The sequence below is a fragment of the Sarcophilus harrisii genome, chromosome X (assembly GCF_902635505.1).
Source record: "Sarcophilus harrisii chromosome X, mSarHar1.11, whole genome shotgun sequence".
In the NCBI taxonomy this organism is placed as follows: domain Eukaryota; kingdom Metazoa; phylum Chordata; class Mammalia; order Dasyuromorphia; family Dasyuridae; genus Sarcophilus; species Sarcophilus harrisii.
Window position 1 is genome coordinate 81,523,962 of NC_045432.1, and position 24,415 is coordinate 81,548,376.

A 24,415-nucleotide genomic window follows, 5' to 3' on the forward strand; every position below is an offset into this window, starting at 1 on the left:
GGGACATAGAGTCATAGAGAAAGAGAGATAGAGACAAAGGGTCATAGAATCATAGAGAAAGAGAAATAGAGACATAGGGACATAGAATTGTAGAGACAGAGAGAAAGAGAGAAAGGGACATAGAATCATAGAGACAGAGAGACAGAGAGATAGAGACAAAGGGACATAGAATCACAGAGATAGAGAGATAGAGACAAGGGGACATGAAATCAGAGAGACAGAGAGATAGAGAAATTGAGACAAAGGGACATAGAATCATAGAGAAAGACTGATAAAAAGGGACATAGAAAAACTGAGACAGAGAGACAGAGACAAAGAGACAAAGGGACAACAGTCATAGAGAAAGAGAGATAGAGACAAAGGCCCTAGAACAAGACAGGAGAGATAGAGAAAGAGACCATGGAAAGAACACAGAAAGAGAAAAACAAGGGAAAGAAAATAGAGACAGAGATAGAGACAAAGGGGAATAAATTATAGAGACAGAGAGATAGAGACAAGGACTAGACCCAAGAGAAGAGAGAAGAGACGAAGGGACAAGAATTATAGAGACAGGGAGATGAGACAAAGGACAAGAACTAAGAGAAAGAGATAGAGACAAAGGGAAAAGAACCAAGAAAGAGAGATAGAGACGAAGGGACATAGAATTATGGAGACAGGGATAGAGACAAAGGGAATAAAATCAGAGAGACAAGAGAAAGAGAGAAAGGGAACAGAACAAGAAAAAAGAGACAGAGAGACAGAGACAAAGGTACATAGAATCATGGAGACAAACAGATATAGACATTGAGACAAAGGGACATAGAATCATATAGAAAGAGGGATAGAGAAAAAGGGACATAGAATCACTAAGACAGAGAGACACAGACATAGAGACAAAGGGATATAGAGTCATAAAGAGAGATAGAGACAAAGGGTCATAGAATCATAGAAAATAGAAACATAGGGACACAGAATCGTAGAGACAGAGAGAAAGAGAGAAAGGGACATAGAATCATGTAGTTAGAGAGATGGAGACAGAGACAACGGGACAAGAATCATAGAAAAGAGATAGAGACAAAGGGACATAGAATCATAGAGACAGAGAGATAGAGACAAAGGGACATAGAATCTATGAGATAGAGATGAAGAGGGACATAGAATTATAGAGACAGGGAGATAGAGACAAAGGGACATAGAATCATAGAGACAGAGAGACACAGAGATAGAGACAAAGGGACGTAGAATCACACAGAAAGAGAGATAGAGACCAAGGGACATAGAATTATAGAGACAGGGAGATAGAGACAAAGGGACATAGAATCGTAGAGACAGAGAAAAAGGGAGAAAGGGACAGAGAATCATAGAGATAGAGAGATAGAGAAGAAGGGACATAGAATTATAGAGACAGGGAGACAGAGACAAAGGGACATAGAATCATAGAGACAGAGAGACACAGAGATAGAGACAAAGGGACGTAGAATCACAGAAAAGAGATAGAGACCAAGGGACATAGAATTATAGAGACAGGGAGATAGAGACAAAGGGACATAGAATCGTAGAGACAGAGAAAAAGAGAGAAAGGGACAGAGAATCATAGAAAAAGAAGACAGAGACAGAGACAAAGGTACATAGAATCATGGAGACAAACAGATAGAGACATTGAGACAAAGGGATATAGAATCATAGAAAAAGAGACAGAGAGACAGAGACAAAGGTATATAGAATGATAAAGACAAACAGATAGAGACATTGAGACAAAGGGACATAGAATCATAGAAAAAGAGACATAGAGACAAAGGGCCATAGAATCATGGAGAAAGAGAGAAATAGAAATACAGACCAAGGGACCAGCAGATCATAGAAAGAGATAGTAACAAAGGACATGGAATCAGCAAGAGACAGAGAGAAAGAGAATTGAGACAAAGGGACATAGAATCATAGAGATGATGAGAAAGGACATGGAATCACTGAGACAGAGGACAGAGACAAAGGACAAAGTGACATAGAGTCATAGAAGAGATGAGACAAAGGGCCATAGAGATCATGGAGATGGAGATGGAAAAGGACCATAGAATCATGAGAGACAGAGATGAGGAAATACAGACAAAGTGACATAGAATCATAGAGAATGAGAAACAGAGACAAAGGGACATAGAATCAAAGAGACAGAGAAACAGAGAGATAGTGACAGAGAGACAGAGAGATAGAGACAAAGTGACATAGAATCATGGAGACAGAGAGATAGAGACATTGAGATAAAGGGACATAGAATAATAGAGAAAGAATGATAGAGAGAAAGGGACATAGAACCATGTAGTTAGAGAGATGGAGACATAGAGACAACGGGACAAAGAATCATAGAAAAAGAGAGATAGAGACAAATGGATACAGAATCATAGAGACAGAGAGATAGAGAAATAGAGACAAAGGGACATAGATTCACAGAGAAAGAGAGATAGAGACAAAGGGACGCGCCGATAGAATTACAGAGACAGAGAGATAGACACAAAGGGACATAGAACTCATAGAACCTGAGATAGAGGGGTGGGACAAAGGGACATAGAATCATAGAGAAAGAATGACAGAGAGAAAGGGAAATAGAATCACTGAGACAGAGAGACAGAGACTAGGAGACAAAGGGACATAGAGTTATAGAGAAAGAGAGATAGAGATAAAGGTACATAGAATCATAGAGATAGAGAGATAGAGACGAAGGGACATAGAATTATAGAGACAGAGAGATAGAGACAAAGGGACATAGAATCATAGAGTCAGAGAGACAGAGAGATAGTGACAAATGGACATAGAATCATAGAAAAAGAGAAACAGAATGAGAGAAACAAAGGGACATAGAATCATAGAGAAAGAGAGATAGAGACAAAGGGACATAGAATCATGTAGTTAGAGAGATGGAGACATAGAGACAATGGGACAAAGAATGATAGAAAAAGAGAGATAGAGACAAAGGTACATAGAATCATAGGGACAGAGAGATAGAGAAATAGAGACAAAGGGACATAAATTCACAGAGAAAGAGAGATAGAGACAAAGGGACATAGAATCATAGAGATAGAGAGATAGAGACGAAGGTACATAGAATTATAGAGACAGGAGATAGAGAGAAAGGGACATAGAATCATAGAGACAGAGAGAAAGAGAGAAAGGGACACAGAATCATAGAAAAGAGGGACAGAGAGACAGAGACAAAGGTACATAGAATCATGGAGACAAACAGATAGAGACATTGAGACAAAGGGACATAGAATCATAGAAAAAGAGAGATAGAGGCAAAGGGACATAGAATCATAGAGACAGTGGGATAGAGACATAGAGAGAAGAGGAAATAGAATCATAGAAAAAGAGACAGAGAGACAGAGACAAAGGTACATAGAATCATAAAGACAAACAGATAGAGACATTGAGACAAAGGGATATAGAATCCTAGAGATAGAGAGATAGAGACAAAGGGACATGGAATCATAGAGACAGAGAGATAGAGAAATTGAGACAAAAGGACATAAAATCATAGACAAACAATGACAGAGAGAAAGGGACATAGAATCACTGGGACAGAGAGACAGAGACATAGAGAAAAAGGGACATAGAGTCATAGAACAGGAGATGAAAAGCCAGGAGACAAGGACATAGAATCATAGAAAGAAATATAGAACAAGGGACATAGAATCAGCCAGAGAGACAGAGAAAGAGAGATGAAGAAAAAGCATGAATCATAGAAGAGATAGAGACAAAGGGACATAGAGATCATGAGACAGGGATGGAGAGCCACAAAACAAGGGACTTAGGAGATCCTCCAGAAAGGGAGACCGTAACAAGGGACATGGAATCCATAGGAGACAGAGATAGAGAATTGAGACAAGGGACCCTAGAATCATAGAAGAAGATAGAAACAAGGGACATGGAATCTTACACAGAGACAGAGAGACAGAGACAAAGAGACAAAAGGGACATAGAGGCATAGAAGAGAGAGATAGAGACAAAGAGACCCATAGAATCATACAGACGGAGAGATGAAATGAAAGCATTACATAGAAGATCATAGGACAGGAGATAGAGAAATAGAGACAAAGGGCCATAGAATCATAGAGAAAGAGAAATAGAGAAATACAGACCAAGGGACCTAGAATCATAGAGACAGAAAGAAGAGATAGAGAAAAAGGGACATAGAATCATAGAGACAGATCAATAGAGAAATACAGACCAAGGGACCTAGAATCATAGAAATAGAGAGATAGAAACAAAGGGACATGGAATCATAGAGACAGAGAGATAGATAAATTGAGTCAAAGGGATATAGAATCATAGAGAAAGAATGATAGAGAGAAAGGGACATAGAATCACTGAGACAGAGACAGAGACGAGAGACAAGGGACACAGGTCATGAGGTCACAGAGACAGAGATAGGAGACAAAGGGACGCAGGAGTCACAGAAAGAGATGAGACGAAGGGACATAAAATCATAGAGACAGAGATAGAAATAGAGACAAAGGGACATAGAATCATGAGACAAAGAGACAGAGATGAGACAATGGGCATGAGACCCATAGAGAGCGAGACAAAAGGACATGGGAATCATGAGAGACAGGCGATAGGATCATAAAGACAAAGGGACGTAGAATCGCAGAGAACGACAGATAGAGACAAAGGGACAGAATTACAGAGACAGAGAGATAGAGACAAAGGGACATGGAATCATAGAGACAGAGGGAAAGAGACATAGAGACAAAGGACATACAATCATAGAAAAGAGATGAGACAGAGACAAGGTACCATAGAATCATGAGACAAACAGAGAGGAGACACATTGAGACAAGGGACATGGAATCATAGAGAAAGAGTAAGAAAGGAGAGAAAGGGACATAGAGAGATCACTGAGACAGAGAGACAGAGACAAAGAGACATAGGGTCATAGAAGAGACAGAGACAAAGGGCCATAAAATCATAGAGACAGAAAGATAGAGAAATAGAGACAAAGGGACATACAATCATCGAAATACAGAGATAGTTACAAAGGGACATACAATTATAGAGACAGGGAGATAGAGACAAAGGGACATAGAATCATAGAGACAGAGAGACAGAGACAAAGGGACGTAGAATCACAGAGAAAGAGAGATAGATACAAAGGGACATAGAACCATAGAGACAAGGAGATGGAGACAAAGGAACATAGAATCATAGAGACAGAGAGATAGAGAAATAGAGACAAAGGGACATAGAATCATAGAGAAAGAGAGATAGACACAAAGGGAAATAGAATTATAGAGACTGAGAGATAGAGAAATAGAGACAAAGGGACATAGAATCATAGAGACAGAGAGATAGAGAAATAGAGACAAAGGGACATAGAATCATAGAGACAGAGATAGACACAAAGGGACATAGAATTATAGAGACTGAGAGATAGATAAATAGAAACAAAAGGAGACAAACGGACATAGAATCATAAAGACAAAGACAGAGAGATAGAGACAATGTTACAGAGAACCATAGAGAAAGAGAGATAGAGACAAAGGGACATAGAATCATAGAGACAGAGAGACAGAGCCATAGAGATACAGGGACATAGAATCATAAAGACAGAGAGATAGAGACAAAGGACATAGAATCACAGAGACACAGAGACAGAGAAATAGAAACAAAAGGACATGAGATCATAGCCAGAGAAGGAGATGAGACAAGGGACATGAGATCATGGGGCATAGAGACGGAGAGAGAGAAGGCCAAGAGATCATGGAGGAAAGGAGATAGAGACAAGGGACAAAAGAATCCGTAGGACAGAGATGAGACAAACGACATAGAATCACAGAGACACAGAGACAGAGAAATAGAAACAAAAGGACATAGAACCATAGAGAAAGAGAGATAGAGGCAAAGGGATATAGAATCATAGAGAACCAGAGATAGAGACAAAGGGATATCGAATCATAGAGACAGAGAGATAGAGACATAGAGACAAAGGGACATATAATCATCGAGAAAAAGAGACAGATCCATAGAGACAAAGGGAAATAGAATCATAGAAAAAGAGAGACAGAGAGATAGAGACATAGAGACAAAGGGACATAGAATCACAGAGAAAGAGAGATAGAGACAAAGGGACATAGAGTCATAGAGACAGAGAGACAGAGAGATAGAGACAAAGTGACATAGAAGTATAAAGAAAGAGAGATAGAGACAAAGGTACATAGAATCATAGAGACAGAGAGATAGAGAAATACAGATAAAAGGACATAAAATCATAGAGACAGAGAGATAGAGACATATAGACAAAGGGACATATAAGCATAGAAAAAAAGAGATAGAGACGAAGGGACATAGAATGATAGAGACAGAGAGATAGAGACAAAGGGACAGAGTCATATAGAAAGAGAGCTAGAGACAAAGGGACATAGAATCATAGAGACAGAGAGATAGAGACAAAGTGACATAGAATTATAAAGAAAGAGAGATAGAGACAAAGGTACATAGAATCATAGAGACAGAGAGATAGAGAAATAGAGAGAAAGGGACATATAATCATAGAGAAAAAGAGATAGAGACGAAGGGACATAGAATGATGGAGACAGAGAGATAGAGACAAAGGGACAGAGTCATATAGAAAGAGAGATAGAGACAAAAGGACATGGAAACAGAGACAGAGAGATAGAGAAATAGAGAAAAAGGGACATAGAATCATAGAGACAGAGAGACATAGAGATAGACAAAGGGACAAAGAATCATAGAGACAGAGAGATAGAGACAAAGGGACAAAGAATCATAGAGAAAGAGAGACAGGGACAAAGGACATGGAATCATAGGGAATGAGAGACATAGACAAAAGGGACATAGAATTATATAGACAGAGAGATAGAGACAAAGGGACCTTAGAATCATACAGGAGACAGGTGACAGAGATCAAGGACAAAGTGACATGGAATCCTAGAAGGGGCAAGGGACATACAGAGATCATAGAGACAGAGAGATGAGACAAGGGACATGAGATCACAGGACAAGGAGACAGGAGAAATAGGAACTAAGGGACATAGAATCATAGAGAGAGATGAGACAAAGGGACATGAGAATCATGGGGAGAGGAGATGAGAGACAAGGGACATGGAGATCATGGGGCATAGAGGACAGAGGAGAGGCCAAGGATCATAGAAGGATGGACAGGACAAAGGGACAAAGAATCCTTGAGACAGGATGAAAAGGGACATTGAATCATAGAGACAGAGTGACAGAGAGATCGAGACAAAGTGACATAGAATCCTAGAGAAAGAGAGACAGAGGCAAAGGGATATTGAATCATAGAGAAACAGAGATAGAGACAAAGGGATATAGAATCATAGAGACATAGAGATGGAGACAGAGAGACAAAGGGACATATAATCATCGAGAAAAAGAGACAGAGACATCGAGAGAAAGGGACGTAGAATCGCAGAGAACGAGAGATAGAGACAAAGGGACATAGAATTACAGAGACACAGAGATAGAGACAAAGGGCCATAGAATCATAGAGATAGAGAGATAGAGAAATAGAGGAAAAGGGCCATAGAATCATAGACACAGAGAGAAAGAGTGAAAGGGACATAGAATCATAGAGACAGAGAGACAGAGATGAAATAAAGGGACATAGAATCATAGAAGATAGAGAAAGCAAAGGGACATATAGAAATCATATAGTTAGAGATGAAACCCATAGAGACAAAGGGACAAAGAATCATAGAAAAAGAGAGATAGAGACAAAGGGACATAGAATCATAGACAAAGAGAGATAGAGAAATAGAGACAAAGGGACATAAATTCACAGAGAAAGAGAGATAGAGACAAAGGGACATAGAATGACAGAGACAGAGATAGAGACAAAGGGACATAGAATCACAGAGATAGAGAGATAGAAACGAAGGGACATAGAATTATAGAGACAGGGAGATAGAGACAAAGGTTCATAGAATCATAGAGACACCGAGACACAGAGATAGACACAAAGGGACGTACAATCACAGAAAGAGAGATAGAGACCAAGCGACATAGAAATTATAAGACAGGAGACTGAGACAAGGGACATGAATCATAGAGTTAGAGAAAAAGAAAGAAAGGGACATAGAATTATAGAAAAAGAGAGACAGAGAGACAGACACAAGTACATAGAATCATGGAGACAAACAGAGACATTGAGACAAAGGGATATAGAATCATAGAAAAAGAGACAGAGAGACAGAGACAAAGGTATATAGAATGATAAAGACAGATAGAGACATTGAGACAAAGGGACATAGAATCATAGAAAAAGAGACATAGAGACAAAGGGCCATAGAATCATAGACAAAGAGAGATAGAAATACAGACAAAGGGACATAGAATCATGGAGAAAGAGAAATAGAGAAATACAGACCAAGGGACCTTGAATCATAAAGAAAGAGAGAGAGTAACAAAGGGACATGGAATCATACAGACAGAGAGATAGAGAAATGGAGATAAAGGGACACAGAATCAAAGAGAAAGAATGATAGAAAGAGACATGGAATCACTGAGACAGAGAGACAGAGACAAAGAGACAAAGTGACACAGAGTCATAGAGAAAGAGAGATAGAGACAACAGGCCATAGAATCATAGAGATAGACAGATAGAGAAAAGCGCCATAGAATCATAGAGACAGAGAGATACAGAAATAGAGACAAAGGGACATAGAATCATAGAGAAAGAGAAAGAGACAACGGAACAGAATCGTAGAGACAGAGAGAAAGAGAAAAGGGGACAAGAATCAAGAGACAAGAGACAGAGAAAGACAAAGGAAAGAATAAGAGAGAGAGATAAGACAAAGGGACATGGAATCATAGAGACAGTGAGAGAAATTGAGACAAAGGGACATAGAATCATAGAGAAACAATGATAGAGAGAAAGGGACATAGAATCACTGAGACAGAGAGATAGAGACATAGAGAAAAAGGGACATAAAGTCATAGAAACAGGGAGATAAAGAAATAGAGACAAAGGGACATAGAATCATAGAGAAAGAGAAATAGAGACAAAGGAAATAGAATCGTAGAGACAGAGAGAAAGAGAGATAAGAAAAAGGAAAGAATCAAGAGAAAGAATGATAAAGAAAGGAAAAGAATAATAACAGAGGGACAGAGACAAAGAGACAAAGGGACATAGAGTTTAAGAAAGAGAGATGGAAAAGGCCAAAAAAATAAGAGATAGAGAGATAAGAAAAGAGACAAAGGGACATAGAATATAGAAAAGAAATAGAGACAAAGGGCCATAGAATCATAGAGACAGAGAGATAGAGAAATACAGACAAAGTGACATAGAATCATAGAGAATGAGAAACAGAGACAAAGGGACATAGAATCAAAGAGACAGAGAAACAGAGAGATAGTGACAGAGAGACAGAGAGATAGAGACAAAGTGACATAGAATCATGGAGACAGAGAGATAGAGACATTGAGATAAAGGGACATAGAATAAAAGAGAAAGAATGAAGAGAAAGGGACAGAAATTAAGAGAGATGGAGACAAGAGACAACGGGCAAAAATCATGAAAAGAGGGGAGAAAAGGGATATAGAATCATAGAGACAGAGAGATAGAGAAATAGGACAAAGAGAATGATCCAGGAAAGAGAGAAGAGACAAAGGGACATAGAATTCAGAGACAGAGAGATGACACAAAGGACATAAACTAAGAACAGAGATAGAGAAATTGGGACAAAGGGACAGAATTAGAAAAGAAGAAGAGAAAGGGAAAAGAATCACTGAGAAGAGAGACAGAGAAAAAGAGACAAAGGACATAGAAAAAGAGAAAGAGAGATAGAGAAAATACATAGAATCATAGAGATAGAGAGATAGAGAGAAGGGAAATGAATTTAGAGACAGGAAGATAGAGAGAAAGGGACAAGAGCAGAGAGACAGAGAAAGGGACAAATGGACAAGAATCATAGAAAAAAGAGACAGAATGAGAGAGACAAAGGAATAGAATCAAAGAGAAAGAGAGATAGAGACAAAGGAAAGAATCAGGAGTTAGAGAGATGGAGAAAAGACAATGGGACAAAGAATGATAAAAAAAAGAGATGGAAAAGGGAAAGAATCAAGGGACAAGAGATAGAGAAATAGAGACAAGGGAATAAATTAGAAAAAAGATAAAAAAGGGCAAGAATCATAGAGAAGAGGATAGAGACGAAGGGAATAGAATTATAGAGACAGGGAGATAAGAGAAAGGGAAAGAATCAAGAGACAAGAGAGAAAGAGAGAAAGGACACAGAATCAAGAAAAGAGAGACAGAGAGACAGAGGACAAAGGAATAGAATCATGGAGACAAACAGATAAGAATTGAGACAAAAGGGACATATAACAAGAAAAAGAGAAGAGGCAAAGGGATATAGAATCATAGAGACAGTGGAAGGAAAGAGAGAAGAGAAAAGAATAAGAAAAAGAGAAAGAGAGACAGAGACAAAGGACATAGAATCATAAAGACAAACAGATAGAGACATTAAGACAAAGGGATATAGAATCCTAGAGATAGAGAGATAGAGACAAAGGGACATGGAATCATAGAGACAGAGAGATAGACAAATTGAGACAAAAGGACATAGAATCATAGACAAACAATGATAGAGAGAAAGGGACATAGAATCACTGGGACGGAGAGACAGAGCCATAGAGAAAAAGGGACATAGAGTCATAGAGACGGGGAGATAAAGAAATAGAGACAAAGGGACATAGAATCGTACAGACAGAGAGAAAGAGAGATAGAGAAAAAGTGACATAGAATCATAGAGACAGAGAGATAGAGAAATACAGAACAAGGGACCTAGAATCATAGAGAAAGAGAGATAGTAACAAAGGGACATGGAATCATAGAGACAGAGAGATAGAGGAATTGAGCCAAAGGAAAGAATCAAAGAAAGAAATAAGAGAAAGGGAAAAGAATCATGAGACAAGAGACAAGACAAAGAGACAAAGGAAAGAGTTATAGAAAAGAGAGATAGAGACAAAGGGCCATAGAATCATAGAGATAGAGAGATAGAGAAATAGAGAAAAAGGGCCATAGAATCATAGAGACAGAGAGATAGAGAAATAGAGACAAAGGGACATAGAATCATAGAGAAAGAAAAGAGACAAAGGGACATAGAATCATAGAGAAAAGAGAAAGAGAGATAGAGAAAAAGTGACATAGAATCAAGAAAGAGACATAGAGACAAAGGGACATAGAATCATAGAGACAGAGAGATAGAGAAATACAGAAAGGGACCTAGAATCATAGAGAAAGAGAGATAGAAACAAAGGGACATGGAATCATAGAGACAGAGAGATAGAGAAATTGAGACAAAGGGACATAGAATCATAGAGAAAGAATGATAGAGAGAAAGGGACATGGAATCACTGAGACAGAGAGACAGAGACAAAGAGACAAAGGGACAGGGAGCAAGAGATAGAGAGATAGAGGAAAAGGCAAGAATTAAGACACAGAGAGATAGAGAAATAGAGAAAAAGGGCCATAGAATCATAGAGACAGAGAAGAGAAATAGAGACAAAGGGACATAGAATCATAGAGAAAGAGAATAGAGAAATACAGACCAAGGGACCTAGAATGATAGAGACAGAGAGAAAGAGAGATAGAGAAAAAGGGACATAGAATCATAGAGACAGAGAGATAGAGAAATACAGACCAAGGCACCTATAATCATAGAGAAAGAGAGATAGAAACAAAGGGACATGGAATCATAGAGACAGAGAGAAAAAGACAAAGGGAAAGGATAAGAGAAAGAATGAAGAGAAAGGGACATAAAACTTGAGGCAAGAGACAGAGACAAAAGACAAAGGGACATGAGCCACAGAAAGGAAGATAACAAAGGGCCATAGAATCATAGAGACAGAGAGATAGAGAAATAGAGACAAAGGGACATAGAATCATAGACAAAGAGAGATAGAGACAATGGGACATAGCATTATAGAGAAAGAGAGACAGAGAGATAGAGACAAAGAGACGCAGAATCACAAAGGAAAAGAGATAGAGACGAAGGGACATCGAATCATAGAGACAGAGAGTTAGAGAAATAGAGACAAAGGGACATAGAATCATAGAGACAAAGAGACAGGGAGATAGAGACAATGTTACATAGAACCATAGAGAAAGAGCGATAGAGACAAAGGGACATAGAATCATAGAGACAGAGAGATAGAGACATAGAGACAAAAGGACATAGAATCATAGAAAAAGAGAGATGAGAGACAGACAAAGGTACATAGAATGATAGAGACAAACAGATAGAGACATTGAGACAGAGGGACATAGAATCACTGAGACAGAGACAGAGACAAAGAGACATAGGGTCATAGAGAAAGAGAGATAGAGACAAAGGACCATAGAATCATAGAGACAGAAAGATAGAGAAATAGAGACAAAGGGACATACAATCATAGAGACAGAGAGATAGACTAAGGGACATAGAATTATAGAGACAGAGATATAGAGAAATAGAGACAAAGGGACAGAATCATAAAGATAGAGAGATGGAGACTAAGGGACATAGAATTATAGAGACAGGGAGATAGAGACAAAGGGAAAGAATCAAGAGACAGAGAGACAGAAAAAGAGACAAAGGGACATAGAATCATAGAGAAAGAATGATAGAAAGGGACATAGTAACACTGAGACAGAGAGACAGAGACAAAGAGACAAAGTGACATAGAGTCATAGAGAAAGAGAGATAGAGACAAAGGGCCATAGAATCATAGAGATAGAGAGATAGAGAAAAAGGGCCATAGAATCATAGAGACAGAGAGATAGAGAAATAGACACAAAGGGACATAGAATCATAGAGAAAGAGAAATCGAGACAAAGGGACATAGAATCGTACAGACAGAGGGAAAGAGAGAAAGGGATATAGAATCATAGAGACAGAGAGATAGAGACAAAGAGACATAGAACTAAATAAGAGATAGAGACAAAGGACAAAGAATCATAGAGACAGAGAGATAGTAACAAAGGGACATGGAATCATAGAGACAGAGAGATAGAGAAATTGAGACAAAGGGCCATAGAATCATAGAGAAAGAGAAATAGAGAGAAAGGGACATAGGGTCATAGAGAAAGAGAGATAGAGACAAAGGGACATAGAATCATAGAGACAGAGAGATAGAGAAATAGAGACAAAGGGACATAGAATCATAGAGACAAAGAGACAGAGAGATAGAGACAATGTGACATAGAACCATAGGGAAAGAGCGAGAGAGACAAAAGGACATAGTATCATAGAGACAGAGCGATAGAGACATAGAGACAAAGGGACGTAGAATCGCAGAGAAAGAGAGATAGAGACAAAGGGACATAGAATTACAGAGACAGAGAGATAGAGACAAAGGGACGTGGAATCATAGAGACAGAGGGATAGAGACATAGAGACAAAAGGACATAGAATCATAGAAAAAGAGAGATGAGGGACAGAGACAAAGGTACATAGAATCATAGAGACAAACAGATAGAGACATTGAGACAGAGGGACATAGAATCATAGAGAAAGAATGAAAGAGAGAAAGGGACGAATCCTGGAAGAGACAGAGAAAAGAGACAAGGGCAAGGAAAAGGAGATAGAGACAAAGGGCCAAAACTTTAAAGAGAAGGATGAAAAGAGACAAGGACAACAACATGAAATACAGAGATAGTTCAAAGGGACAACAATTATAGAGACAGGGAGATAAGAAAGGGATAGAATCAGAGAGACAAGAGACAGAGACAAAGGGACTGAATCACGGAAAGAGAGTAGATACAAAGGGAAAAGAATAAGAGACAAGATGGAGACAAAGGGAAAAAATCATAGAGACAGAGAGATAGAGAAAAAGGGGCCAAGAATCATGACGGAGATAAAGAAATAGAGAAAAGGGACATAGAATCATAGAGAAAGGAAGATAGACACAAAGGGACAAGAATTTTAAAGAATGAGAGATAGAGAAATAAGAAAAAGGGCCAGAATCACAGAGACAGAGAGAAGAGAAAAGAGACAAGGGAATAGAAAAGGAAAGAGAGAGACAAAGGACAAGAATTATAGAGACGAGAGATAGAGAAAAGGACAAAGGGCCATAGAATCATAGAGACAAGAGATAGAGAAAAGAGACAAAGGACAAGATTCAAGAAAAGGAAATAGAAAAAAGGGACCAAGGGACCAGAAATGATAGAGACAGAGAGAAAGAGAGAAAGAAAAGGAAAGAATAAGAGACAGAGAGATGGAAAAAGACCGGCACCAGAATCAAAAGAAAGAGAGAAGAAAACAAAGGGACATGGAATCATAGAGACAAAGATAGATAAATTGAGACAAAGGGAATAGGATAAGAGAAAGAATGATAGAGAGAAAGGGACAAAAATATTGAGAAGAGAGACAGAGACAAAGAGAAAAGGGAAAGACAAGAGAAAGAGAGATGAGACAAAGGGCCATAGAATCAGAGACAGAGAGATAGAGAAAGAGACAAAGGGGAACATGAAAAGAGAGATGAGACAATGGGACAGAATAAGGAAATAAGAAGAGAGAAGAGACAAAGGACGCAAACAAAGAAAGAGAGATAAAAGGAAGGAAAGTCATGGAAGAGGTTAGAGAAAAGAGACAAAGGGAAAGAACAAGAGAAAAGAGACAGGCAGAAGAAACAATGACATAGAACCAAGAGAAAGAGGATAAGACAAAGGGACAAGAATCAGACAGAGATAGAGACAAGAGAAAGGGACGGAATGCAGAGAAGGGAAGATAAAGACAAAGGACAAGAATTACAGGACAGGGAAGAAATAAAAAAGGACAAGAATTAAGAAAAAGAGATGAGAGAAGAGACAAAGGTAAAGAATTTAAAGACAAAAATAAGACATTGAGACAGAGGGGAAAATTGAGACAAGAGAAGAGACAAAGAGACAAGGGTAAGAGAAAAGAGATAGAGACAAAACCATAGAATCAGAGAAGAAGAGGGAAACGAGACAAAGGGACAGAATCAGAGAAGAGAGATGGAGACTAAGGGACAAGAATTAAGAGACAGGGAGATAGAGACAAGGCAAGAATAGAGAAAGAAAAAGAAAGGGCAGAAACACTGGAGACAAAGAGAGACAAAGAGACAAGGACATAGAACTAGAGAAAAATAAAAAGGAATAAAGAAAGAGGAAGAGAAAAGGGAAGAATCATAGAGACAGAGAGAAGAAAAGACAAAGGAAGAATCATAAGAAAGAGAAATGAGAAAAGGGACATAGAATCAAAAGACAGAGGGAAAGGAAAAGGACATAGAATCAAGAGAAAAGATAGAGAAAAGGACATAAAACAAAGAGAAGAGAATAGAGACAAAGGGACATAGAATCATGAGACAGAGAAAAGAAATGAGACAAAGGACAAGAATCATAGAGAAAAAAATAGAGAAAAGGGAAAGAATCCTGAGACAGAGAGAAGAGAATAGAGAAAAGGACAAGATCATAAGAAGGGAGATAAAGAAATAGAGACAAAGGGACATAGAATCATAGAGAAAGAGAAATAGAGACAAAGGGACATAGAATCGTAGAGAAAAAAGAGGAGAAAGGCGAATAAGAAAAAGTGAGACAAAGGGAAAAATAGAGAAGAGAGATAGAAAATAGAAAAGGGACTAGAATCTAGAGAAAGGAGAAAGAAAAAAAAGGGACAGGAATCATAGAGAAAGAGAGATAAGGGAAAATTGGGGGAAGAAACAAAGGGACTGGAATCAAAGAAAGAGAGATAGGGAAAAAAAAGGGAAACTGGGGAATCAAACCCAGAGACAGAGAGAAGACAAAGAGACAAAGGAAAGAGGTAAGAGAAAGAGAGAAGAGACAAGGAAAATAGAATCATAGACACAGAGATAGAGAAATAGAGAAAAGGGCCAAGAATCATAGAGAAAGAGAAAAGAAAAACAGACCAAGGAAAGAATTTAAGAGACAAGAGAAAGAGAGATAGAGAAAATGGACAAGAATCAAGACAGAGAAATAGAGGAAAGGGACATAGGGCTAGAGAAAAGAGAAGAGACAAAAGGCCTAGAATCATAGAGACAGAGAGAAGAGAAATAGAGACAAAGGAATAGAATCAAGAGACAAAGAGACAGGAGATAGAGACAATGAAATAGAACCAAGGAAAGAGCGGAGAGACAAAGGACATGTATCAAGAGACAGAGCGATAGAGACAAGAGACAAAGGGAGTAGAAGCAGAGAAAAGAGAAGAAAAGGGAATAGAATAAGAGACAGAGAAAAGAGAGAAAGGGACATTAGGGTCATAGAGAAAAGAGAAGAGACAAAAGAATCATAGAGACGAGAGATAGAGAAAAGAGACAAAGGGACAGAATCATAGAGACAAAGAGACAGAGAGATAGAGAAACAAGGACATAGAACAAGGGAAAAGAGCGAGAGAAAAAGGACATAGTATCAAGGACAGAGGATAGGAAAGAGACAAAGGGACGTAGAATCGCAGAGAACGAGAGATAGAGACAAAGGGACGTGGAATCATAGAGACAGAGGGATAGAGACATAGAGACAAAAGGACATAGAATCATAGAAAAAAGAGAGAGGGACAGAGACAAAGGTACATAGAATCATAGAGACAAACAGAGAGAGACATTGAGACAGGGGGACATAGAATCATAGAGAAAGAATGAAAGAGAGAAAGGGACATAGAATCACTGAGACAGAGAGACAGAGACAAAGAGACATAGGGAAAGAAAGAGATGAGAAAAATAAAATCAAGAGATAGAAAGATAGAGAAAAAGACAAAGGGACATACAATCATGAAATCAAGAAGTTACAAAGGGACATAGAATTATAGAGACAGGGAGAAGAGACAAAGGGAAAGAACAAGGAAAAAAAAAGGAGAAATAAGAGAAAAGAGATAGATACAAAGGGACATAGAACCATAGAGAAAAGGGGAGATGGAGAAAAGGAATAGAATTAAGAGACAAGAGGAAGAGAAAAAGGGCCAAAATAAAAAACAGAGAGATAGAGAAATAGAGACAAAGGGAATGAATCATAGAGAAAGAGAGATAGAAAAAGGCTAGAATTATAGAGATGAGAGATAGAGAAAAGAGAAAAGGGGACAGAATCAAGAGACAGAGAGAGAAATAGAGACAAGGGTAGAATCATAAGACAGAGAGATAGAGAACAGAGACAAAGGGACATGAATAAGAGACAGAGAGATAGAGAAAGAGACAAAGGGACAAGAATCAAAGAAAGAGAGATAGACACAAAGGGACATAGAATTATAGAGACTGAGAGATAGAGAAATAGAGACTAAGGGACATAGAATCATAGAGACAGAGAGATAGAGACATAGAGACAAAGGGACATATAAGCATAGAAAAAAAGAGATAGAGACGAAGGGACATAGAATGATAGAGACAGAGAGACAGAGACAAAGGGACAGAGTCATATAGAAAGAGAGATAGAGACAAAGGGACATAGAATCATAGAGACAGAGAGACAGAGAGATAGAGACAAAGTGACATAGAATTATAAAGAAAGAGAGATAGAGACAAAGGTACATAGAATCATACAGTGAGATAGAGAAATAGAGACAAAGGGACATATAATCATAGAGAAAAAGAGATAGAGACGAAGGGACATAAAATGATAGAGACAGAGAGATAGAGACAAAGGGACAGAGTCATATGAAGAGAGATAGAGACAAAGGACATGGAAACATAGAGACAGAGAGAAGAGAAATAAGAAAAGGGACATAGAATCATAGAGAAGAGAAAAAGATAGAGACAAGGGACAAAGAATCAAGAGACAGAGAGGAGACAAAGGACAAAGAATCATAGAGAAAGAGGGAAGGAAAAGGGCTAACTAGGAATGAGAGACATAGACAAAGGGACATAGAATTAAGAGACAAGAGTTAGAGAAAAGGGAAAGAACAAGAGACAGGTGAAAGGAGATGAGAAAAGTGACAAGAACTTTGGAGAAAGAGAGATAGAGGCAAAGGGACATAGAATCATAGAGACAGAGAGATAGAGACAAAGGGACATAGAATCACAGAGACAGAGAGATAGAGACAAAGGGACATAGAATCATAGAGGCATAGAGACAGAGAGAGAGAAAGGCCAAAGAATCATAGAGAAAGAGAGACAGAGACAAAGGGACAAAGAATCATAGAGACAGAGAGATAGAGACAAAGGGACATAGAATCATAGAGACAGAGTGACAGAGAGATCAAGACAAAGTGACATAGAATCCTAGAGAAAGAGAGATAGAGGCAAAGGGATATTGAATCATAGAGACAGAGAGATAGAGACAGAGAGACAAAGGGACATATAATCATCGAGAAAAAGAGACAGAGACATAGAGACAAAGGGAAATAGAATCATAGAAAATGAGAGACAGAGAGATAGAGACATAGAGACAAAGGGACATAGAATCACAGAGAACGAGAGATAGAGACAAAGGCACAGAGAATTATAGAGCTAGAGCGATTCAGACGAAGGGACATAGAATCATAGAGACAGAGAGTCAGAGAGATAGAGACAAGGGATAGAGAATCATAGAGACAGAGAGACAGAGACAAAGGGACCTAGAATCAGAGAGACAGAGACAAAGGGGCATAGAATCATAGAGACAAGAGATAGAGGCAAAGGGCCATAGAATTATAGAGACAGAGAGACAGAGACAAAGTGGCATAGAACCACAGAGACGGAGAGACAGAAGAAGAGAGACTGAGAGAATGAGAGAAACACAGAGATTGAGAGATAAAGAGTGAGACAGAGCGATAGAGACAGCGACATATAAACACAGAGACAGACAGACAAAGATACAGGGAGATAGGGACAGTGAGATTGAATGACAGAGACAGAGAAAAAGAGTGAGATAGAGACAGAGACAGAGTGACATAGAAACACTTTGACAAAGAGACTGAAGACGAGAGACCGAGGGATAGAATGAGAGAAATGGAGAGATAGAGACAAAGAGAGAGACTGAGAGATAGAGACAGTGACATAGAAACAGAGACACACATAGTCAGAGTGAGACAGAGACGTACCAGCAGAGCTCATACTGTTGTATTCATGGGGAAGTGAAGCCCTCTGTCCCCTCCTTTCCTGTTTTACCTGTGCCTCCTGCAGTCTCTCATCTCCCTTTATGAGGGGGTCTCCAACCCCCGTGTGCCCCAGTGGTCTTTTCCTCTGTTGGCTGATTCCCCCCCGTCCCTTTCCCTGGTCCCGGTCCCCATCCCGTGTTCACACTCCGGGAATCCCCCTTTTCTCCTGTGTAGCTCCCTTGCGTCCCCATGTGTTCCACTTTTCCCATTGCCCCCTTCCCCCTCTGCTTGTTTCTTTGGGGACCGGAGGATTCCAGGGTTTGGGGTCCCCTAGGCTGCCCATGTGATCCCGTTACACAGAAAACCTGGATGGTTTTAGAGAAATGGGGGCAGTGGGAGAGAAGGGAGGTAGTCGCCTGTGCCCCACCTCCCCCTCCACCCCCAGTCTGCCAGACCCGGCCATTTGTCTAAAACCATCTTGGGTTTTGGAGAGGCCGAGAGCGGGAAGCCCCGCGGAGCCCCGTCCGCCGAGGCCACCGACCGCTGCCCCTTCTGGGGCCGTTCCCATCAGGCCTCTCTCTGCCGCCTGCTCTTGCTCCCGGGTCCGCGCGTGGCGATCCCTGTGCCGGTGGCGTGGGATCCGCGGCGTCCGAGTCCATCTGCCGTGCCGCCGGGCTCCTCCCGTCTGGGGTTGGCAGGGCCCCGAGGGCTTGGCCACATAGGATGACCTGAGCAAGTTCCCGTCTCCCTGTTCTCTCGAGCCTGTCCCGTGGCGGAGAGCTGGAGCCTGCCACGGCTCTCCACCCAAACCCGGGTCCAGGAGTGAACAGCTTTAAATGCCAGCTGATGTTTGATTGGATCCTGGGGGCAACAGGAGAGCCCTGGAGTTTGCCGAGTGGGCGGGAAGGCACCACGGTCTGACCTGTGCCTTGGGCGGCTGAATAGAGTGGGAGAGTCCCAAGTCTGGCAGAGCCACGGCGCCCCCGCTCTGGCCCCGGCAGCCGCTGCCGCAGTCCAGGCGGGAGGGAATGACAGCGCCAGAGAGGCGGCTGTGTCAGAAGAGAGAAATGTCGGCAAGGTGGAAGCGGCGGGCCTTGGCCACGTGGATATCGACTCCTAAATTGGGGCCGGAAGGCTGGGCCATCATAGAGGAGGATCTGGAGGAGAGGAGAGGAACCGTTCTAGACACAGTGACTGAGCTGAAGACGGCTCCTGGACGTTCGGGCTGAGCTGTCCATAGGGCAAATAGATGTGCAAGATCAGGGGCAGCAGAGAGCCTGGGCCGGGAAGGGGAGACGGGAGGACCATCGGCCCAGCTTGGGGTGACGGGAGGACCGTCGGCCCAGCTTGGCGAGCGTGCGAGGGGAGGTCGCCGAATGCCCGGGTCGGGGAGGGGAGGAGAACGTGGCGCACGAGGTGATGGACCGGGAAAGGGCCGGGGGCTCAGGGCCGGGAGGTCCCACTGAGGATGAAGAGGAGGTTTCTTAAGAGGTGCAGGGACGTGGAGAGAGGAGGAGAGACTGAGAGGAGACTCTGAACATGGAAAGGGAAGGCCTGTGGGTGATGGCAAGGGTTCAAGTGTGTGGGGGTGGGACGGAGAAGGGAGCCATGGGAAACAACTTAGGGAGAGTGGAAATGAGTGTGGAAGTTGTCTAGGGCGGCCCCTGGGGAGGAGAGACCTGGAGCCAGCCTGACCTCTTGGAGGAAGGAAAGGGAGGGGCCCGAGGGGAGGTGGGCAGATAACAGCCACCGGGCCCTGCGGGCAGCCCGGCTCTCCTTCCTGAGTCAGGCAGGAAAGGCCCTCCCAAAGGTCCCAGGACAATGGGCCGGCTCTGCCCGGAGCCTCGGCCCTGCTGGCCTGCCCTCTTCCTTTCCCGAAGGCCGGCCCTAGTTTTTCCTAAGCAGTCCCAAGGACTTCCCTGTGCTCTGCTCGCATCCCAAAGCCCTGAATTTCCGGCGGCCCCCACCCTGGCCCCGGGCCGAAGGCAGGCGTGGGGAGGGGAGGTGCTTTCTGAGCTCAGGCCCGGCTTTGGTGGCTTTCAAATCTGGAACCCAAATAAATTCCCGGAGAAAACGGTCTGGAGATGCCATTTTCTTAAGGGATCGACGCTCAAGGATGAAGCCGGTTTTCCAGGCCTTCCTCTGGCCCAGACTCAGGGGGTTGGAGGAGGGAGTGGAGCCAAGAACAAATGCAGGCTGTTCCTTCAGAACGGAGGCCCTCGAGGCCAGAGCCTTCATTTCCCAGATGAGGCGACCGAGACCCCCAGAGGGGAAAGCAAGACTTAGAGCTGGCACTCAGGCCTTTGGACAGAAACGGGGGCAGGAGCGTAGTGGGGGCTGGGGGGAGGGGCGGCGAGGAGAGAAAGGCTCAGGAGGCCGGAGCCCAGCCCGCTTTCCCACCCTGAGATCTCTAGTAATTCTGTGACACGGGGGCCACCGAGAAAAGACGAGACGGGCGGCCACTTCTTGTCCCCGTTGGCGTGCCGTCTGTGGGGCTAGACCGAGCCCCAGGGAGAACTGGCTGGCGTCTCCTGGGAGCCGGCTCCACGTTGTCCCCTCCGGAGGAAAGCCGCCATCTTGAATTTGTCGAGCCTCCCGGGCTAGGCCAGACAGCCAGGAAGGAACGCCCTCCCTGACTGGCACTTATCGGACACTCCCTAGCCAGCCAGTCCATCCTCCGGCAGCCTCTCCCCTGGAGACTGTGAGGATGCCCGGGACGGCCGGAGGGGCCGGCGCGGGAGGGACCAGGGGAAGCAGCCCACCAGACGGGAGGAGGGACCCCCGGACGGCTCCCAGGCAGAGGGCGGTCTGATGTCATCGACCACTCATTTACCCAACATGCAACGGGCCTCCCCCCCAGGCCTGAAACAGAGATTCCTGGGATGTCTGAGCCGGAAGAGTTATAAATGAAGACTAGAGACTGGCGCACTGGGTTGGAGTCCGAGGCCCCAGGGTCAGATGCTGGGTGCACCCCTCACTACTGTGTGACCTCTTACCTCCTTCCTGAGGCCTCAGTTTTCCCATCTGGAAGACGTTCCTTTAAATCCAAGAGGCCCAAAGAAGGGGAGGGGGCCGGAAGTCTGATGGCCAAGTGCGGTCAGGAGCATCTGAAGGGAAGGCTCTGCCCCCGAGAGGGGGGCGAAGCCCGGCACATTCATTACCAGCCCGAGAGCCTTCCAGGGCACTTGCAAAGCAGGCACCTGGAGCCTCCACACCAAGAAAAACTAAGGCGCCAGCTACCGCCACCTCTGGGGGTTCCGACTCGATCCCCTTGTCAGCATCGCATGTGACAGATGTGCAAACTGAGACTCCGGCCGGCGAAGCCGTCTGCCCAGGCTCACCGAGGCAGAGGCCGGTGGGGCACAAAGAAGCAGCCGGCAAAGGCCAGGAGGCCGACGGGCCCACGGGCCCTGCCGAGCAAAGACACTAAGAGAGGAGCAGAAGAAAGAGGCAGAGAAGGAGGAGGTGGCTCTTTATTGTTTCCTCCTTTATTGAGTGTGCCCAGTAAGTGCCGGGGGCCAGCCAACATAGAAAGCACTGGCTGCCACCGTCGGGGACGCCGGAGATGGACAGGGAGCTCCTCCCCCCTTCCCCCCAAGCCGAGGAGCCTTTCGGCCCCTTCACATTCGGGACCATCCGGGACTTCCCGAAGGTCACAGATTCGCCCTTATTCACCCTGAAGCCTTAACTCACCTTGCACTCTGCAGCCTTGGAGGACCACAGAGGCATGGATCCTCTGGGCGGTCGCCCATCCCCCTTGCCCTCCTCTCCCCCGCCTCTGCCGGAAATCCCCCTCCCCACCAAAGGCCCTCGGGGGCCGCCATCTTCCTCCGGCTCTCTTTATGGGCCCATTACGCATCGAGCTATTTTCGAGAAGACTGGAGCTGTGGGAGGCTTTCCCCACCCCACCCGGGAGCCAGGCATCAGCTTATGGAAATCGCGGTGTCCGAGTGAGCCGGGTGAAAGGGGCTCAGGGAGGGGGAGGGGAGCCGGCAGCCTTTGGGTCATCCCCTTCTCCAACTGGGGAGCTTCCGTTCACAGCACGCGTCTCCCAACCCGCCCCCATCCCGCTCCCTGAGACACCGTAGCAGTATGTATATATGTACACGTGGAGATGTCGGAGCCCGTGACGGAGCTTGCCGTCCACCACCCCGAGTCGCCACCCGAGACCCCGATCCAAGGGCGATGTGGGAGCCCCCGGGCCTCTCTCGTAGACCTGTTTTTCACGTTTAAATGTTTCCCTCGGTGACTAAGGTTAAAAGCAAAAAAGGTGCTGGAGAGGGGAAGGAAGCGGGGTGCCAGGAATGACTTTAGGGATAGTGAACGGGGGGAGGGGGGACAGGAGCCAGGGGCACCGGTCTCTTCTTAAAGAAAAGAGCCGGCATTGGCCCAGAGTGGGAAGCGGGGAGGAAACTCTGGGGCTTCTATTTGTCGGGTGTTTTTTTTTGTTTAAGTATCACTCACGGTAAAAAATATACTCGGTGTAAGAGGTCCAGATCTTGTCGTCGGCCTGGTCCTGAGCGCAAGCGCAGGTGCCCGTCGAGTTGGACGTCACCATGTGGAAGCCGGCGGTGGCCAGTTTGTCGAAGGCTTGTTCTAGGTAGTTGAACTTGAGGTAGTAGCGGGAAGTGTACCGCTCGGGGGGGCGGTCGGGGTCTCGACTCTCGTTCAGGGTCTCGCCGAACACTTCCTTGGCCAGCGAGATCTTGCCGCACACCATGATTCGGGCCACGCGGCGGAACTTGGCGTCAGTCTGGCTATCCCGGCCCAGGGTGTAGGAACCCCGGTAGCCTAGGGTGATATAACCACTCTTGCGGGAGGCCCCGGCGCCGGGCCCGGCGGCCCCCGGGGAGTCGCCCGGGCCGCTGGCCGACACCGACAAACCGGAGGCGGGGACGGGGTGCGGCTCTTCGGAGTCGCTCACCCTGAACTCGTCCGCCACGGAGTTGTTCCCGGCGTCGGGGGCCAGGATCTTGACGAGATCCGGCAGTTTGAAGAACTCGGCCTCCCTCTTGAGCCGGCTCCGCTCCGGAAAGTGGTCCGGCAGCACCAGCTGGTGGTCCCTCATGTAGTCTAAGACGTAACGGAAGAGGAAGCCGTCCCGATCCACGAAGAAGCGCCCTTTGTTGTCGCGGGACAAGGACAGGGGGTTCTTCTGACTGAACATCTCCCAGAGCAGAGAACCTTGGACGCTGACCAGGGTAGGGTAACGGGTGATGTACACCTGGCCCCCCACGTTGAGCTCGATGATTTCGGGAAAGGCATCAAACTCTCCTTTCTCTTTGGCGTTGTGAACTACTGCCATCATGTCCCCTTCGACTGCAAAAGCAAAAGAGACTCAAAATTACGGGGGAAACGGTGACGGACACGCTGGTGGACACCCCTCCCCCCGGCCCTTCTGGGCCGCGCGGCAGAGCAGCGTGGGTAAAGCGGACTCGACGTCCACT

The 24,415-nt window shown here is 43.8% G+C and overlaps 1 protein-coding gene across 7 annotated transcripts in view; it reads right to left on the bottom strand.

Annotated features, from left to right (window-relative positions):
• LOC100934822 (BTB/POZ domain-containing protein KCTD12-like) overlaps positions 1 to 24,415 on the bottom strand; it is a 36,471-nt gene that overhangs the window by 9,055 nt on the left and 3,001 nt on the right. For 6 of the 7 annotated variants that reach the window (XM_031944331.1, XM_031944329.1, XM_031944328.1 and 3 more), the window contains one exon: positions 23,433 to 24,287. In XM_031944331.1, coding sequence (XP_031800191.1) covers positions 23,433 to 24,276 — 844 coding nt within the window. In that variant the 5' untranslated portion in view covers positions 24,277 to 24,287. Of the gene's footprint in view, positions 1 to 18,902; positions 24,288 to 24,415 lie in introns of those variants that run through there. The other variant, XM_012553419.3, reaches the window with a different exon arrangement.